General features: G+C 54.2%; 1 protein-coding gene across 1 annotated transcript in view; it reads left to right on the forward strand.

The window, feature by feature from the left end:
• Positions 1-19,101, forward strand: part of BABAM2 (BRISC and BRCA1 A complex member 2) — a 400,292-nt gene extending 381,191 nt beyond the window's left edge. Inside the window, exon 12 of the mRNA XM_036263410.1 lies at positions 18,794-19,101. Coding sequence (XP_036119303.1) covers positions 18,794-18,857 — 64 coding nt within the window. The 3' untranslated portion in view covers positions 18,858-19,101. The remainder of the gene's footprint in view (positions 1-18,793) is intronic.
• Positions 19,102-19,367: the final 266 nt, after the last annotated feature.

The raw sequence follows: 19,367 nt of genomic DNA on the forward strand, positions 1-19,367 counted from the left end.
AGAACTCGAATCTCCAGGCTCTCTGCCTTGGTTGACACTCGGGTTTGGCATGCCCCAGGGTGGATTTGCAGTGGCAGACATTTTGTTTAGGTTCTGCCCAGATCACCAGTACTTTTCTCATTCTTCATTAAGCAGGTGTTTACTGAATGCACAGTTGGTATTAGGCACCATGTTAAGGGATGTCCCAGGCATAGTCCCTGCCTTCACTGAACTGGAGGTGGGATGAAAATTCTGTCTAAATGCCTCTCCTTATTCAGGCAGCAGTGTGTGCCTTGTGCAGGTGACCCACAGTGGGAGTCCTGAGGAAAGGGCATGATGTCTGTTCCCTGAGATCAAGGAAGCCGACATTGGAGGATGGGTGGGATTTGATGTGCAGAAAGGGAGGGAGGAGACTCCTGCCAGAGGGAACAGAGTACCCTGAGGCCGGGAAGCATGGGGGTTCCAGGCCAGGGTACACAGAAGAGGGTAGCAGTAGATGAGGCAGGAGAGAAAGAGAAGGCAAGTGAGCCCAGGTCTGCAGAGTAGAGGGAACATGCTCTGGAACCAAACCAGCCAGGGATCAAACCCTGGCTCTGCTCTTTCTAGTAGTAGCTTGTTAGCTCAGTAGACATTGGTTTTCTCATCTATACAGAGGGACAGAGGGTAAGCAGTCCTCTCACAGGCATCGTGAGTGTTAAATGCAAAAATGACTACTAAATGCCTGGCGTATTGTTGGTGTTCAGTTAATGGTAACTATTGTTATTAACTGCCATGCTAAAACATTTGATCTTTTTTTTAATGTGGGCAATAAGATTTTTTTTAAATTAACAAATGATATATTGATACAATGATCTGCCTTGGTGGGGATATGTAAATCATAATAGGTCCTCTCGGCCTTGAGAATATTAAGAAAAGCAGTAAAAACTAAGTTAGTTTTCTGGTCACACTTGGGGAACACTTTTCTTGGGCCCTTTCATCCCTTATTTGCCACCTCAGTGCCCAGTGCTTTAAGAACCCACTCTGTTCTTAGTTAGGGTGGACAGTTTTAGCAATTAAAAATACAAGACGCCCAGCTATATTTAAATTTCAGATAACAAGTAATTTAGTATAAGTACACCCCATGCATGTTTAGGACATACTTATGCTAGAACATTGTTTGCTGTCTATGTGAAAGTTAAATGTAGGTGGGCATCCAGTGTGGAGGGGCGGCTCAAGCACCTGAGCAGTGTGTCTGGCTGTGGGGGGAGGGGTCGTCTGTCCCCAGTCTGCTCTCCCAGGAACTGAAAGCCCTGCACAGCCGGCTGCAGGGTGCCTTCAGGTCACTTCCCGGGCAGAGGCCGTGAGTGCCGAGGCCGCTGTGTGTGCTTGCGGGTGGGGGAATTGGAGTAGGGTTCTCTACCAGCCTTCGCGTGTCCCTGGCCCCTTTTTCAGAACATTCGGACAGCTGGCAGGGTGGAGAAAGCCTTTGTGGTCTGGTAACTTGGGTCATGGAATAGGAGCTGGCCTCTTGCAGAGTTCCTTCCAGGAGTTCGAACCGTCCCTTGTGGTGTGAGCAACCTGAGACAGCACAGCGGGCAGGAAGGTGACTGACCCAGTGCTCCCTGCCCAGGGGCGTCTATAGGTCACACCCTGGAGCTGGGAGGACAACCCAGCAGCCTCCCTTTGCGAGTGGAACAAAGACCCAGAGAAGGAAACCACCGTGCCCAGGGTCACACCGCTGTTCAGAATTTGAGTTTGCACTTAAGTTTGGGTCTGCTACTTTGGGTTCTTCTGTAATAATTTAGTGTTCGGTTGACTTCTGAACTTTTTCTTGGCGTGGTGGCGGTGGTCTCCAGATCTCCACCTCTCTGCATGCCTTTGCCACACACAGCTTCAGGCTTGCCTCTCGCTCCCCTTCGGGTGGAGTGTGTTCAGCACCTAAGAGCGAGATCACTGCTGGGGGGTGCGTGGCACTTTCTGAGGCCAGCCTGGCCTCGGCCCTGGTGCGTGCCTCCTCGCTGATCTCTGCCCCACCCTGCCAAGTGTGGTGTGGTGAGATGGAAAAATCCACCCCAGAGCAGATGGCTTTTCACCTCCGTTTCAGAGGCGTAATTGGCCCATGTAACATGAGGTGAGAATTAAAACAAAGCAGGGCGTAGGTTTGAGCAGAGTAGCGCCCTTGGGCTTAAGAGCGACTTTGACCTGTTCCTCCTGGACTAGAGTGATCACCCGGCTGCCAGAGTTCTTAGAGGAATCACTCTGTTGGTGGTGGCGCTGGCGCAGAGGTATTAGCCCTGAGACCAGCCTGATCTCACCCGCTGAGAGCAGGCCCGGCTGGGGCGGCAGCGCCAGCCCACGTGGAAGCCCGGAGCCGCGATCATGGGATCTTCCACTCTGCGTTTTCTGTTCCTGCCACAGCCTGTCAAGAGACCAAGAAAACTTGTTTTGAAAATGCTTGACAGCCAAAACAACCTGTTCTCAGCCTGGACGAGAGCGTCTGTCCTCCCCGCCGTTTGTGTACTGTAGGTGTTTGGTGAGCTGCTGACTGGAAAAAGTGAATTTGCTGTTTTCTTCCCGTATTGTTCATAGGCAGGTGCCAGTGGCTTTCCAGTCCTTGTTTCCCTTTTCCTCCAGACTCTTCACAGAGACACTTTAAGACGGCCTGAGTCTAGCTGATGAGTGAATGTTAGCGCATAGACTTGGGAGGATGTCACTGGTGGTCATCCTCTGTGCGATGTCTTTCCCAACCCTGTCAGAGTTGAAGCTGCGATGTCCCACTGCAGTTAGCTCCATGGCTAGTTCGGCTGCATTGGTGGCTACCGGCCCGCAGTGGCACCTCTGCTCCTGCTGCCAAGCCGTGCGGTCTTGTCCTGGATGGCCTTGGCGGGGTCCTAAGACTGTGGAGGAATCACTCCATTCCTCCTTTGCAAATAGAGGGTTGGACTGGATAGCATTGGCAAACAATAGCCTAAGGGCACATATAGCCGGCTGCCTGTCTTTATAAATAAAGTTTTATTGGAACACAGTCACACCCATTCACTTACTTATTGAGCATGGCTGCTATCACTATAAGGGCAGAATATAGAGACACAGTGTATGGCTATCTGGTCCTGTACAGAAAATGTTTGCTGACCTGTGGACTGGATCATCTTGCAGGCTCAGACCCAGCTTTCTGTGACTGTGGAACTTGTGGCAGTTCTGTTACAGCCAGAGCTCCTGAGGTAACCAGTCGGGGGCTAACCAGAAGGGACCTCTCTTGTAGTAGTTATAATCCACGCATGCTTTCAGACTGCTGAAATATACTGGGGGAGAGGGTGGGGAGGGGCTTATTTTGCTATATGTAAATATAAATCTGTATTTATTTATTGGTCTCATGGCTCTGTATCCATGGTGTCTGCCAGTGTGGGAAAAAGCTGTCCCGGCTGTGTAGGTCCGACTGCATTCAGGGCATGGTTCAAGGTGGGACACCCATTTGGAGCTACACGGACGAGAACACTCATTGTCTGCTGATAACCATGACAGGAAAGGAGCTGAGTGCTGCCTTGAGAACCTGTGTGGCTGCCCAAACCCTCCCCACCCCTGTCTGTGTTTGCCTCAGTCTCCAAGTCTGAGCAGTGGGATGGGACAGGAATAGCTCAAAGTGGTGGTGTAGGTAGGTAACTGTGGTGAGAAAAACAAGAATGGGTCCTGAAGATGCCTTAAAAATGCAGAGACTAGGAAAGAACTAATCTTTCTAACCTTCTAGTTTATAACATTTGCATCCCAGTGACATGCATCCCAGACCCATTTTGCAGATGCATTAGAGGGAAGCCAAGGTGCAGAATTGAACAGTCTTCTTATCAGAACTCCTGGCCTATACAAAACTCTGTACAAACTAGAAAAAGGTGCCCCTTTGGGTTGGTGCAGAGTTCAACTAATAGCTTTGTGTAAGAAAAACCTGTCCCTTTCTCTGGGCATATAGCCCTGGGAGAGCACACAGCTTAGCGAGTGGAGCGAGGGGGGTAGGTCTCAGCCCCGACTTGCTGCCCTGGCTGGACGCCTTTGTGCAGGGCAGAAGCTACACTCCCCGAGGCAGCAGCTACTCCTGCTACCTCGTGTCATAGAGGTCTGTGGGGTCCTCTCACAGGGGCCTTGCTGGCCAACAACAGGTTAACTCTGCTTGGCCTTGGGTTTTGAGACCGCAGCAGCCTGGGCTGGTCCCCATCAGCTGTAGTGCAAGGTTGGCTGAGTCTCAGGGCTGGAAGACGGTGCCCCATGGCCAGGATCACAGGACCGGGGCCTCTCCCAGCAGGCACCGCAGGCCCTGATCTAGCTTAGGTCCTGGCTCTTCTCTGCCAACTTCTGACCTAAAACTGGCTCGGTGTAAGGAATGACATGATTTTCCACACAGCTGTATCTCGAAGGTGACATGCTAGCAGCACAAAGTGGTGTGTTTTAAGAGGTCCAGAGCAGACAAGCTTGCGGCGGTAGGGCCGACCTCACTCCTGAGGCCTTGGGTTACACGTTGCCCAGTGTGTGCAGGGGTGACATTCTGCCGGGACACCCCTGCTCTGCAGGCTGCATCGTCAGAGCGGTTTTGAGAAGGTTGTTGTGAACTCTCCGTGGGTGAGACGGCTCTGTGGTCAGATCTGATTTCCACCTCTCAACTGACATTGGAAATTGTATTTGGGCCAGCCATGTGGGCAAGTTTTGAAAGACTCATAACCCACCCTTTTCCTCCTGCTTCTATCAGTGGTTCCCAGCAGTTTAGAGGCTCGAGCATTGGGAGCCGAGAACTATACACTGCTTCCTGCCCCCTTCCTCGGTTCTGAAAGGCTGCTGGAACAAGAGGGAATCCAGTTTGCACTGGTTTGGAGCCCCTAAAAAGTGCAGAGCACCATGCTAAGGAACCGTCAGAGTCCTGTGCCCTAAAAGATGCGGCAGGGAGGCTGGAGGGCGGTGTGTGGGCCTCAGTGCAGCTGCACCCGTGGGGAAAACTGGTGGGCGCCCAGCGCAGTCCACACTGGGGACGGCCCTGAATGCTAGCGTGGCGCAGGGCCCGGGGCCTGAGGGAAGGAAGTCTCCCAGTCAGCAAATGTTTTCAATTTGAAAATTTACTACTCTAAATCACCAAACTCATGATAATGCCCCTCACTTTTAGCTACAGATGCTGTGGCCAGACAGGGAGATGGGAGCAGCATTCAGCAGGGCCTTCCCTGTAGCACATGGGAGCCCAGAGCCCTGTCCTTCCTGCTCCAAGCCTGCAGCCACAGAAGGCACAGAAGACCCTCCCAGGCGGACACGTGCCGTTGCCGGCGCTGCTCGTACCAGATCCCACTCTGCCTTTACTATGTGCCTCTGTTTCATAGACGTGATTGTTGCTTAAATTAAAATAAGGTCGTTTTGAAAGCATATTATCAAATATTATCAAGTATGAAGTTAGTTCATTTGCTCATTCGACAGCTGTTGAATGCTCGCTAGGTACAGGCGCCAGGTGCCGGTGGTGGTCCCCGCTGCCGGCCCCTTGTGGACAGGAGCTGTTTCATGAATGTGTGTGAATTGATGTGACACAGGTTCCGCAGGGCTGACGGTGCCGTGAGATGGGAGTGGAGGTGGGAGGAAAGGAGGCTGACATGGTTTAGCTCTTACCAGGTGCCTCACAACAGCCCCATGGGTCCTGGTCCATCAGAGAGAAACGCTGGAGAGGCGGGGAGTACCTTCCCAAGACAGAGGCAGAGCCGCCTCTGAATCCATGTTCTTCCCTCTGAATTGGGTAGGAATGGGTGCAGAGTGTTCTCCTTGCCACAGATGACCCCAGCAGCTCCCCTCTCTAATCCATTTTTCTTCTTTCAAGGATCCCCCAGATCAATGACCCAGGCCAAATCCAAGCCAAAATGATCACCCCTGATTCTAGGCCAGAAAGCGGGAATCGTGAAATCAAAGCAGAATGAGGCTCCACCACAGACCACACCCCATGCTCACAAGGGAGCAGGTTTTAGGAAAACAGCAGCCTTCCTCGCATGCCTGAAATTCTTTCCATGGTCAGCCACTGTGAGAAAAGTCTCACCCAAACCATGGGCTCTTGGCAGACAGAGGGAGGTGTCTTTTCAGGCATAAAGCTACCAACGAGGACCCAGAGTCGTTCAAGGGAGTTGTGGGTTTCCTCAGGAGATCCAGCTTTTTTAAATAAAATTTTAAAGGTTTTCATTTGCCCCTCTGCCCTGTCCCAATCCTGAGGCCGCCCCCCACCGCCGCCTCCTCCGTGGAGAAGGGGGGTCGTGGAGCTCCTGTACCTTGTGTTGGTTCTCAGCTCAGCATCAGCGCATCCTTTTCTGAAGTTTAGTACCGAGTAGTCATTCTAGTAAAGAAGGGTGACAGAAGAACTGAAGAAATTATTGTCTGGCTTGGTCTCCAAAACCGGTCCCTCAATTGTCAGTCACTGCCTGGATCTAAGAATAGAGTTAGGAAAAGAAAGAAGGGTAGTTACTCATCTAGTTAGTCAGTCATTCAGCAGAAAATCAGGGTATTTCTGTGTCGCTGAGGTGCAGCCCTCAGAAGTGAACATGGAAGCCTCTGGTATCTGCACCAGAAGGGGGGGATCTAAAGAGCTACATTTAAAGCTGGGTAGACCCAGGGCTCCAGAGCCAGCAACACCCAGGAGCCCGAAGCACATGATGGGGCCTCAGCTGCACCCCCCCTTCAGTTCACAAGGCCCCACTGAACCTCGGCTAGTGTGAGCCAAACTCCACCCAAGGCTGACCACAGGTGAAAGCAGCACGTATACCAGAAAAGTCAGCCAGCCACCCCAAACCATTTAGGTAGGATTGTTTTGTTCAGGAAGGCAAAAGTAAGACCCATGGGTGGGGTTTTCCAGGAGCAGGTTTCCGTTCAGGAGAAGGAAGAGCACTGTAAGTTAGAAAAGCCTTTAAGTGATGAGCTGTCCCTTACGAGAGATGTTCAGGCAGAGGTTGGGGGATCACCCCTCAGAAATGCTGTTAAGGCAAGTCCTGTCCTGGACAAGACCCTGAGATCTCTTCCAGCCGTGTCTCTGATTAGTACAAAGTGAGTGGCTCAGGAGTTCATGCTGTGGGACTTCAGAGGCAGAACAACTGACTGTGGGCTGGGCTGGCGGTGGCAGGCTCTGTGGAGGGCCTGATGCTCATGCCAGGCCTCGAGGGTGGGTAGGGTTGGGGTAGATAGGGAGACCCCAACATGTTGCGTGGTTCAGGAAAGTACCCCTTACCTGCAAAGTGCAGGGACTCCTATTTAGCTGGCTCCCAGAGTTGCAACAGGGAATTAATTATTGTTTGTGATACACTTGAAGATCCCCCGATGAAAGACCTTGTATAAATGCAAATTATTATTATTGTCATTAAAGATGCTAGACGTCTGGCCTGCTGGATAATGCCCTGTTTAGCTCTGAGCAGAAAAGAAGGCAAGCCCCAGACAGATAGTTTGCTCCAGTTGTTCCAGAGCCGTGGCCGTAAGGAGGAGCTGGCCAAGGCGGCCGTGGCCGTGGCCCCACCCAGGTCCTGACCCGGGTCAGCATGAGCGCCCTGCTCTGGTGGTCAAGTGTGTGTGTGTCCTCCGAGGGCAGGGCCCTACTCAGAGTCACTCCCTGACCCCTGCAGGAACCAGCCCGTACTAGCACAGGAGCTAACCACGAATGAGTTTTTGGTTGTCTGCCGGTCTGAAGGATGGAAAGAAGGTGACCAGGATAGCCACATTTTTTTAAATAAATTTTTATGGATTTATTTAGAGAGAGGGATAGAACATCGATGAGAGACAAGCATCATCATCCATCGGCTGCCTCTCACACGCCCCTCCCCCCACACTGGGGTCGGAGGCCAAAACCCGGGCATGTGCCCCTACCAGGACTCGGACCAGCGACCTCTTGGTGCATAGGTTGACACTCAACCACTGAGCCACACCAGCCGGACTGGCCATCCATTCTTGGGGCCCTATCTGGACACAAAGGGGCAATAAATAGAAACCTCACACATGTGCAATGCCTTTGATGAGGCTTATCAAGGCTCTTGCATGGGGAGAGGTCATTTGTTAATTACTGCTTCCACTTAAGAAACTTTCTCTGTCTAAAGTGGTTGGATTGATACCAAAGCAATAATAAGGATAATGGATAATAGTACATCAGACCTGGAAGTGACCTAGGAAGCCATCCCTTCATTTTACAGATGAGGCCTCGGGTCACGGAGAGGTGAAGTGCTCACCAAGGTCGTGTCGCAAGTGAGTGGAGCCAGAATCACAGCTGGGCCTGCCCTCGTCCAGCCCATAGCTCAGCTGTGCTGGGGTGACAGTGCCTGCCGTGTCACAGCACCGCACGACGTGCGTCCCAGCAGCCCTGGGGGCTGTGGGACACCAGCCACTGGGCCACATGCAAGAGCACTGCTGGCGCCTCCGTGTGCTCCTGGGCGCCGCTCCTGCCCTCCGTGCTCCCTCCTTCCCGTCTCCCAGACGCGCGGAGGCTCGCCCTTCTAGGCTGTGCTGGCGCTGTCAGGAACCAAGGGACAAGTGAGAGGGAGTCAGGCTCATCCCTTTTGTCCTTTGTGATCACATTCTTGGTCTACTGAGAAGCTACCCAGTGCAGGTCCCTAGAGAGGGACGACGACACCAGCCAGCACCTCCCGACACACAAACCTACAGGGCAAACTATTCAGAAAGGGGCTTTAAGAGCAAATGCGGGGGGTAGCAGGAGTTGGCAGCACAAAGCTCTCAAAGTTCACTACCAGGCTGTTGGTGATTCCAGTTTTAACGGAGGACACTAAAAAATGGCTAAGCATTGTTTGGGAGGGGTTGGATCACCAAATCAAAACAGAAAATGAAGATGCCACCTGTCTCACTCCTTCCCTGTGTTGGAGGGTGACTCAGAGTCACACCACGGACCAAGAGGCTGAGCTGGACCCCCGCTCACTCCAGGCGCTCACTGGGAACCCTGGCGGTGGGAAGAAGGTGGGCTTTGAAGTCGAGCAGCTCTGGGTCATAAACAGCATAGCCACCCGTTGGGTGTGTGATCTTCAAAAAGTTACTGTGTATCTCTGAATCGTCGATTGCTCATTGGCGAAAAGAGAGGACAATACCTACCTGGCAGCAGGCCCATCAGGAGGAGCAAATGTAAAGTAATACAGAGAAAACAAGTCGCATGCGGCCTGGCATGCAGTAGGCACCTCCCTTCCTTCATGCTCCTGGCTTCCAGACTCTCCCCGTAATCCACAGGAAGACGCTCACTTTACATCCCAACTCAGTACATCTAACGGAAACAAATGTTTCACACAAGAACATTTCTCCTGGCCACATGTGATGTGATCTGCTTTAATTTAATTTAATTTTAATGCTGTTCAGGAACCCCTAAATCGACTCAAAACACTAGTGGATCACACCCATCATTTGAACAAGCCCATTTGGTACTCTGTGTGGATATCATTTATCCACACTGATGTGTGTTCCTCCTTTCCTTTCTGTCCTTCCTTCCTGCCCTCCCTCTGGGTAAGTGGCACTCGGGGCCCGCATGGTGGGGCCCTGGGCTTGCACAGATCCAAGTGAGCTCTGCCAGCCGATAGGGCAGGCGAGCGCCTTCTCCTGTGCCCCCACCCTCCGCAGTGCACGCGCCGCGTGGTCGAGAGGACCCTCAGGCCCTTGGCTGCCGCGGGACTGCCCCTCCCCCGCAGCCAGTTCCCACTGAGGCCTGCACTCCAGGAGGAGGGTCGCCTCTGCATCCTCTCCCATTGAAGGGTTTCTTCCTTTGGAATCGCTGCTTTTCTGCCTGTAAACCTGGCAAGCCAGGCATCTGGGGAGATTATTCAGGTGCCAGGTGGGATTAGAATGAAAAGAAGAAGGACCGCAGCCATCTTGCTGCCCCTCCCGAGATCTTCAAGGGGTATCTGAGAATAGCCGGCTAGGAAGGCAGATGCCCAGAGTGCTGGAGTGGCCAAACGCTGTGCCCAGAAGACAGCAGGCAGCGGCCCAAGCAGCTGTGGGCAGCAGGAGCTACAGCCTCTAGGTGCTGGGAGTCCAGTGGGGGAAACCAAAGTTACAGCCTGGCAAACAGCACTCCAAAGCCGCACAGAGACGCTCTGGGGAGGGGAGAGTGTTCTGTGCCCCAAAGAGTTGCCTCCTGTGTTCCGTCAGTCCTTCGGGGGCCTGGCGCTTTCCGGTCGAGGCTACGGCCTGGCCGTGCTGAGCAGGAGCCTTGAGGCACCTCCCCAGCAGAGTGTCACCTGGGACCTGGACCCCCCACTGGCCGGGACCCACACTTCACATGGTCAGCTCTGGTGGGGCCCTGAGCACTTCCTCTTTGAGGTCCATCCTTTGGTTTTTCCCCTTTTGCTGACTAAGGAGAGGGTAATTTGTGATCTTGGTGATGACTCACCACCCTCAGACAGGCAGGCAGCCTCTCCCTAGTCGTCCAGCACAGGTGGGCTGCTTGTGCAGCCCTCCTCCCAGCCAGGTGTGGGGAGACCCCGGAACCCTCCGGGGCATCAGCATGCCTGTCAGCAAGAACCTGTGCTGAGCTCCTGTCCCTGCAGCCTGGGCAGAGTGAGCAGGGGACGTGAGGTGCCTGCTGCCAAGGTACCTGCCACCCAAGGCACACTCGGAAGGTGCAGATGGGGAGACAAATGAGCACATGGCTGTGCTCTGCTCTGGGGTCCCGGGCCCCAGGCAGCACCATCTTTCTTAGTCCCCTGCACCTACACTCTGGCCTCAGCCTAGCCAGGTGCCCGCCATCATCTCAGCTGACCCCCACCCCAGTACCCAGCCTTTCTCAGTGGCCACACTGTCACCCCCTTCCCAGCCTCATCTGGAAGGTTCCTGATGGAAACAGCTTCAGCCTGAAAGCAAGGAGGCAGGGAGGGTGGGCTCCCACTCTGCTGTTAGCTCCAGGGCCTTGGGTCAGCCCCGTGCCTGTACCAAATTGAAATTCTCCTTCTGGGAAGCCCTAAGGAAGGTGAGCCCCATGGAGCACGAAGACTGAACCATCCCCACATTCTGACCTCAAGGAGCGAGCTCACAGAGAAGGCCTGTGCTCACAGGTGCCCCGTTATAGGGCCATACTAGAGGGACTGTCACCTTCTCTGGCGTTCGCTTTCCCTTCCTTGTAATGATTGGCTGTATGAACTCTGAGGTTTCTTTCTGTTACGAGATTCTAAATTCTGAAGTTCATCTTTAAACAAGCCAAATCTTACACCTGTTTGAGGAATGCTTACTGAGCGGCTGTGTGTCAGGCAGTGTGCTCGGTGTGGGGTCTTGCTGTCCAGAAGCTGCTACTGTGATGGGAGCGCGGGTGGGCTGTGACGGAGCTGTGTGCAGAGGTGGAGCCCAGAGCGGGAGGCAGCCCTGTGGCTGGCGAGGCTCTGGAGCCCGTGAGCACCAACCACCCTGTCCCCCCGCCCCCCGCTCACTCGGCCTCCCCCCCCCCCCCCCCCCCCCCCGGCTCATACACTGCACCAGGGGATGCCCGGGGAGCAGAGGTGCCGGCAGCCTGGGAGCAAGGCCTGGCCTGCAGTTGAGAAGCCGGCTGTGGCTGCTGTAGCCCAAGGAGCTGGCCAGGCTCCAGAAGGCTCCTTAGTGCCTCCGAGGAGAGAGAGCTACTAGGTAATTTTGATCATTTTAGAAAAGCATTTAAAAATACCCTATGATTTAGAAGGAGCCAGATTTCATCCCAATACTGGGACGTCTAGAATGGATCCCAGTTTGTTGGTTGTTGAAGTCCTCCTAAGCAGCTTTTGATTTGATTCAACACATACTAAGACCACAGCCTCAGCCGTGTCACCGGCGAGGAGCCCGAGCTGTGTAAGATGCAGTCTAGACGCCAGTCTCAGCATCTCAGACTCAGACCTTGGCGGGGCCTCAGGTTGGAGGCCCCGTGCGCCGTGGAATCCAGCAGAGGAGAGATTGATTCCAGCTGAGGCCGAGGTCCGCTGCCTGACACTGAGCTAGTGATACTTTTTCCTCAGCATAATATCGAGCCTTTGCATTGCAAGTGTGTTAGTTTTCTTGTTTTGCACGTTTGGAGCCCCTAAAAATGCACCAGGCCTGCTCAAGGGTTGCCACATGTAGGGAGACTGTGTCGTGAAGCAGTTACAAGCACTTGTTTGTTCCTGAAGCCCACACTGGGGAGCCAGGCTGACATCGCCCGGGGCACAGCTACAAAATGAGCTGCCACTGCGCCAGGCACTTGCTCACCAAGGCGCCCAGAGTTGGACGGGCAGTCTTCACAGGGCCCTTTGGAGGGTTTGGGGTGAAGGGCACTGAAGTAAAACCAGTCTCTTTGTAGAGATCCTATTATAAGGTTGACCCCTTTGACATGGGACAAGTAACCCCAAGTGAGTCAGTATTTACAGTGCCATCAGCAGTGAGGACGAGGCCAGGCCACGAGGCGTGATTAGCAGGGCTGGCCTCACGCAGTGTGCAGGACTGCTTTGATTCTCCGACCACACTCAGCTTTCGTGTGACTGATTGAAAGCATGTGCCAGTTGAAGTCACTGCTGCAGAAGAAAACTGGAAAAAGAAAGGAGTCTTAGATGTTTTGGAACTTGCCTCTGTTTGCCAAAATGAATTCTGACTTGATTTAAATGTTCTTGGTTTCTTGTCAACGAGGGTCGTGTCCCCGAATCGCTGCTCCCGCCCACCACACTACCACGCCGGCCTGACCGGCAGACATCCTAAGGCTCATCGTAATGATTGTCCAGAGAAAAGTATTTTTGAATTCCGCAAGAGTCTGCTTTTGGTCTTGTTTTGGAAGAAGGCAGTTGTTTGGGTTCTTGGAAAATAAAAAGCCCTAAGTAAGTAAACGAGGCTGAAGGCAGCAAGCCCGCAGGCCCCTCTGCATGGCCGCGCTCCTGTGAAGAGGTGAGCTCCTGTGGGCTGAGGCCTGAATGACACCAGGCAGGTATCTTAACTCGCTAAGCTTGTTTTTCCACTGGCAAAATGGGGCGTGGCTCCTGCCACCCCACAGCGAGCTGCCCACGGCCACCTGCCCTTTCCCCAGGGCCCAGCCTCTCTGGGCTTCGGAGTCTGTTTCTGTTTTCACTTTCTTAAAGCTGTATTGATTCAGATTTTCAGATGTTGATTTCATGGATTTTTATTCTTTTGAAAAGCTCCACTTAATAAATTAAAAACTATAATTCCAGTAGGGAAAACTCCTGCCGATGAGACCTTGTTGAACAAAGGTTTTAATTGCCTCCCCCCACGGCCTCCGAGGATGTTCCTGATGGCTCCTGCCCTGGCCCCAGAGCACAGGGGTTGTTGAATTTCTCATGCGCTGTTTCCCCTGCAAGTACTGGGAGCTTCCCGACTCCAGACCCCCTCTCGGTGGGAGGCACAGGGATGGCCCGGAGGAGCAGGCCTTCTGTCCTTCTCCCCTGAACTGCCTGTGGCCCCGCTGCCTCCTGCTCACAGCTCTGCAGCCTTCGTCACGAACCTGGTCCCGGAGAGGGACGTGACCACCACCCACCTCACCGCACTGCTGCCCCACCTCGCCCACTTACCGCAGTGGACCCTGGGTTTGGCCAGTGCCCTCATTTAACAGGTGAAGAATCAAGACACAGTGAGGTGCCCTGGCCATTTTTGCTCAGTGGTTAGAGCATCAGCCCTCAGACCAAAGAGTCGCAGTTCGATTCCTGGCCAAGGGCACGTACCTCGGTTTCGGGTTTAATCCCCAGCCCTGGTCAGGGTCCTGCGGGAGGCAACCAATCGATGGGTCTTTCTCCTCTCTCTCTCTCTTCCCCTCTCCCCCTCTGTCTCCCCCTGAACCTCCCCTCCTTCCTACTTTATCTTTAAAAAAAAAATCAATGAAAAAATATCCTCAGGTGAGGATTTAAAAAAAGAAAACATGACACAGTGAGGTCAAGTGGCTTACTCAGGGTCACATGGATGTCTTGGAGCCATAACTGGATGGCACTTAGAGATCATCTAAGATAATCTTCTCACAGGTGAAGAAACTGAGCCCCAGCTTCCGATGACAGAACAAGCCAGGTTCTGGAGAGAGCCACGTCTCTGCCTTGTGGCTCAGCGCTCTATCCACGTCCCCACTGTCCCCTTTACGACACTGCGGTCCTGAGCAGAAAATGATCGCGTTGGGGCTGACTTCAGTACCCCATCAGGGGCAGTCTGGGCCCCATGATCCTTAAACATCCCTCCAGTCCACAGCTTCCACTCTGCCCGGCCAAGCCCTCACCAGAGCCTTCCACGGGAGCAGCCCAGCAGGCTGGGACGGAGACAGCAAGGACTGCCGGTGCCCCTGAGGGACTCAGGTGTGTCTCTAGCAGCCTGGACTGGGTCTGAGGAGATGCTCAGTGCCCGTCTCGTGCCTCCAGCTGCCAGCTTAGTCTGGTCAGTGTGAAGCGGTGGGAGAAAGACTGAACTGAGGGCAGACCCTGGGGCCTCTTATCACACAGGGTCCATCTGTCCCCACAAACCCACAGCCTCTCCCTCTCAGACCCAGCATGGTCCCTTAGTCACAGATGACCTGTATTGATCATCTATTCTGACAGGCACCAAACCAAGTGCTTACCTGAACCATCTCATTTAATCCCCCCCGAGAATTACCCTTTAAGGCAGGCATATTATTCCCCTTTATAGTTGATGGAAGTAAAACTAAAGAGGTGAGTCACTTGCCCAAAAGATGCTGACAGTAAGGAACAGGGCCCAGCCCCGAGCCAGGTGTGGCTGGCTCCAGAGCCCACACCGCTACCTATCCTTCACGGCCTGCCACCTGCGGGGCCGGGAGAGCATCAGGCTCGGCTCCCTGCTTTACAGCTGAGCCCAGAGAAGAGAAGAGACCTACCCCTGGATCCAAGATCCAGAGGGTAGACCCTCTGAGCACCTTAGTCCCTTGACCCCTCCCTAAGGAGCCCGTCTGCTCTGCCCCAGCTGTGCCTGTGAGCTGGGGCCTGGGCCAGGAGCCGGACCTGCTCCGAATGCATGGGAAACCTACTCAGCCTTGGCCTGGGACCCATATTTTCAGTTTCATTCGCCTAACATGAGAGCCTGGGGCTGGACTGAGTTCTGCTTTTATAGCATCGGGAATAGAGGGACTGTAAGGCCAGTGAGGGGTCAGAACCTCACTTAGTGCTAAGGCATGTTGAGCTCGAGTTCATCCAGACATAACCTGCAGTGTGGGCAGTGAGGAGCCTGGCGGCCCCAGGGTCCTCTCCTGCCTGCAGTCTTGGCCAGCTAACGGGGGTGAGACCGTCCCTCCCCACCCTGTGACACACACTTTCACACTTGCCATACACTCAGTCTGTGGGTCAGAGAGGTTTTTAAAAGGTGACAGATAACTAGTGCCGATGGCAAGATATATTCCAGGCAGCTCTCCATTTTCTACAACAGAAAAGTGAAATAAATGAAAATAACACTTTAAGAATAATCTCTACACGGGTGGGAGCCCCTCCCTTGGGGACGGCGAGGACCGTGCAGAGGCCCCAGCTGACAGGGTGGTGGCCTCATGCCTGCAGACGGCCTTCTCCACACGGCTTCCCCTCCAGGTCACGCAGGGGCGGCAGGGGAAGCCCAGGGCAGAGCAGGAAACGTCAGACTTGCTGAGGGAGACGAGCTGGGCGCGCTCCCTCTGGCCGAGACCTGTGGTCTGAGGCCGGCCCGCTGCAGCCTCTCCCCAGGACTTTCCAAGGAAAAGCCGAGCTGCTTGCTCTTCCTGCTTCACAGTCCTGTGAGCGTCACATCAGGGTGGGCTCAGCCCTCCTCCCACGAGCAGAGCTCGGGCCTCACACTGGGCCTGGGGTGCTTTCTGCCTCCTGGGGTCCCCCTTCCACGAGGGCTGTGGGGCATGGTGGAGGTGACAGTGGCTGGCTCAGGGTGTGTGGAGCACAGTGAGGATGAAGGGGGCCTTGTCTTTCTTTCTCACTAATTTTTGAGAGTGGACTACTTTTCTCATTCAGAACCTAACTGCTCCGTGTGTCTGCTTTCTGGGGGTGCTGCCTCCCCGCAGTCGTGACAGACCCACCTCGCCTGCATCTGCAAGTTGGTGGCCGCGAGCACTCACCTTGATTACGGTCCCGAAGGCCTGCTGAGTGCTGTCCGTGTGCCTGGCTCTGGGTCACCAAGAAAGGACATGTTCTCTGCTTTCCAGGGCTGGCAGGCAGCCAGCAAGTGAGCCGTGCGCACATGTGACAGGCACCCTGGGAGAAGCCGCGTGTCTGCGTGCAGGGAGAGAGCCGGCGGGTGCCTGGGAAGACGTGGTGGGAACAGGGCGTGTGGCCTGGGCATGAACAAGGCCCAGAGGGGAAAAACAGCCTGTGGGGAAGAGGGGCGGGGGTCCCATCCTGGACCATGCGTGGGTTCCGGGGTCTGTGACACCCCCCATTTACATGAAGCATCACTGTGGGGACTGACCTGCAGCTTTTCTGGTCAAGGACCCTTAGCTTTCTTAGCTTCTCAGAGTGGGGCTGGCGGGGTGCATGATTCCAAAGTAATGGGGGGCAAGGAGCTGGTTGTAATGCGTGGAGCCGGCGTGCAGATCCCTGCGGGCCTGCCGGGCTGCGGCTCGGCTGGGGTGGGGACAGACCTGCACTCGGAGGACGTGTCTGGTTGGGGGAGGTGGTCAGCCGTGCGTCCAGCTGAGAAGCCAGCGAGCTTCTGCAGCAGAGTGTCAGGGAGGAGACGGGACGCCGGGAGGAAGAGGGAGAGCATGCGGGTGACCCTCTGCAGGGCTTCTGGAGAAGTGGGGACGGGGCTTAGTCCGGGAGAGACACGAGGGCGAGACCGGAGGACACGGCGCTCTGCCGAGGGTGCGCTGGGCCTGGGGTGCAGAGCAGGCAGGAGGGAGTCAGCCCGGGGAGAACTCATCTGGGCGTGGCGAAGGAGCGCTGAGATGCGCAGTGGCGAGCGCTGAGATGCGCAGTGTCACAGGAGGAGGAGCGGCCTGAAGTGCGGCAGAGAGGCTGCGGAGGCAGGAGTGGTGGCCTTCAGGAGAGCCATTCCCTTGCCTTGGTGTTGGGGGAGGGGAGGCAGGCAGGGCCGTCCACCGCTGCCCTGTGCTGCGATCTAGGGAGGCCCGCACACTGCTCTCCCCACTGCTCTGGCGAGTCCGCCTCCTGCTTCGGGGTAGTTCCTCCACCGCCCCGTCTGGTACCTCCAGCCTCCTGGGACCCTGGACACCGAGCTTGTTAGAACCGCACCCTAAATGAAACGGACTGGGGGTTCCCGTGAGTGAGGTGCATGAGGCCTGTGCAGTACTGATGACGTGTCGTCTTGGTGTCATTCCTCATTCATGTCATGGGTCTGGGTGAGCCAGTTCTGGATAAGTAAGATGTGACTTCTCTGCTCTCGTGACAGTCAGGGCTGGAGGGGGAGAAGCAGGTGGCAAGCATGGGTGACCAGGGCATGGGGTGCCCACCTCGACCTGTCCAGCTTCCTCTCCCTCCACTTACTACGTTTAGTTCCCAGCTCACAGCAAACTCCCATGCCCCCGCCACTGTGCCCGCTGTCTTTCTCTAGCACCCCGTAATGCCTGTCCCTCGCCGCCTGCACTGATTACCCCTTTGGTGCCTGCAGGCACTTCCAGAAGTGCCCGTGCCAGCTCAGTCAGTGCTGCGTGTGTGTCTGCTGTGTGCAGGTGCCACATCTGTCACCTCACAGCCCCTGGCCCCTCGGGCAGTGCCTGGCACAGAGTGGCCGGCACAGCCCCTGTCCTGACGAGCAGATTCGAACATGGGTGGCAGAGAGGTGTCTTTGACTGACTGGGGAGGGTTCTCCTGATACCCAGCCTGGCTTTCTTTTCAGGAGACCAGACTACATGTATGTTTGGAAATAAATGGAGACCGTAGATTACTTGGAAATCCTTTTTATTCGACCCTCTTTGTCTACGTCAGCGGTTCTCAACTTGTGGGTCGCAACCCCTTTGGGGGTCAAACAACCCTTTCACAGGGGTTGCCTAAGACATAACAGTAGCAAAATTACAGTTATGAAGTAGCAACAAAAATAATTTTATGGTTGAGGGTCACCACAACATGAGGAACTGTATTAAAGGGTCATGGCATTAGGAAGGTTGAGAGCCCCCAGTCCTGCATGAAGTCAAAGACCCAGTTGAGTGAAAATTGAGCCCTCTTGCCCTGGCCGGTTTGGCTCACCAGTTAGAGTGTCGACCCACGGACCAAAGAGTCTCAGTTGCAGTTTGGTCCCTGGCCCTAGTTGGGGTCATGCAGGAGATAATCAATCAATGTGTCTCCCTTCATCTGAAGAGAAATAGAAAAATATTCTCAGGTGAGGATTAAAAAAAAAATGCAACCCTCTTGCCCAGCCAGTGTGGCTCAGTGGTTGAGTGTTGACCCATGCACCAAGAGATCGCCGGTTCAGTTCCTAGTCAGGGCACATGCCCAGGTTGTGGGCCCGATCCCCAGTGGGGGCATGCAGGAGACAGCCAGTGAATGTTCTCTCTCATCGATGTTTCTATCTCTCTCACTCTCCCTTCCTCTCTCTCTAAAATCAGTAAAGAAAAAAATTTTTTTTTAATGCAACCCTCTTGATGTTTCAGATCACGAAAACAAATGATGGGGTAGTTGGCTTGGTCAGTCTCTGGCTTGTAGCTTGGATGGGCCCTTGTCTTTGGCCTATGAAACAGCAGACAGAACCTGAGAACGGACGTCTAGTAGGAACTGGCAGCCAGGAAGGTCTGTTACAGGCCCTTTAAATATTCGTGTGAGATAGCACAATAGTGAAGTGCTTGGAAAAATCCAGAAGGCTTTGCATCAGCAGGAAGGAAAATCCAACCCGAGATGCATGAACAATAAATAACAACTGTTCTGAGTTAGGTTGAAAGCTCTGAGTTGCACTTTTTTCAAGTTGTTTGTGCTAACCACAATTTTTCTCCCCTCTTTCCCACCAGGGCTTATTTCAAAACCTTTGTCCCTCAGTTCCAGGAGGCAGCGTTTGCCAATGGAAAGCTCTAGGAAACACCAGCCTTGAGAGGTGGCCAACCAGACTGCGCTGTCCACATGCGCGTCAGCACATATGGCCGCTTCCTGGAAGCCACTTGGAATGTCTTCATGGCAGCGTCTTAACGCTCACACAGCAGCTTTGCGAGCCCCGTCTGGAACCCACACTTGAGCTGGCTGGCGGTAACTGTCCTCGAATCCCCCACCTCTGGTTGCTCCCGCTTTGTTTCCTTCGATAAATTTCTTACTTGGAAGAAATAAAGTCACAAAAGTCATGATGCAATATTTTTTTAGGGAAAGTAAGACATCATAAATGCATACACCCTTGTTCTTTGTCTCTCAGACCTCTTTTAAGTTTTACAATTAAACCCTTCTCTACTTTTTCCCCCCTAAAACTAGATCGTGTGTGTGTGTGTGTGTGTGTGTGTGTGTGTACGTTTCAGCCATCCACTCGGTCAGGCCCCAGGCTGCAGCACAGAACAACTGGGTTCCAGCACCAGCCCCCGTCCCCCCCTCCAGCTCCCT

Source organism: Molossus molossus, unplaced genomic scaffold (genome assembly GCF_014108415.1).
Source record: "Molossus molossus isolate mMolMol1 unplaced genomic scaffold, mMolMol1.p scaffold_m16_p_15, whole genome shotgun sequence".
Lineage (NCBI taxonomy): Eukaryota > Metazoa > Chordata > Mammalia > Chiroptera > Molossidae > Molossus > Molossus molossus.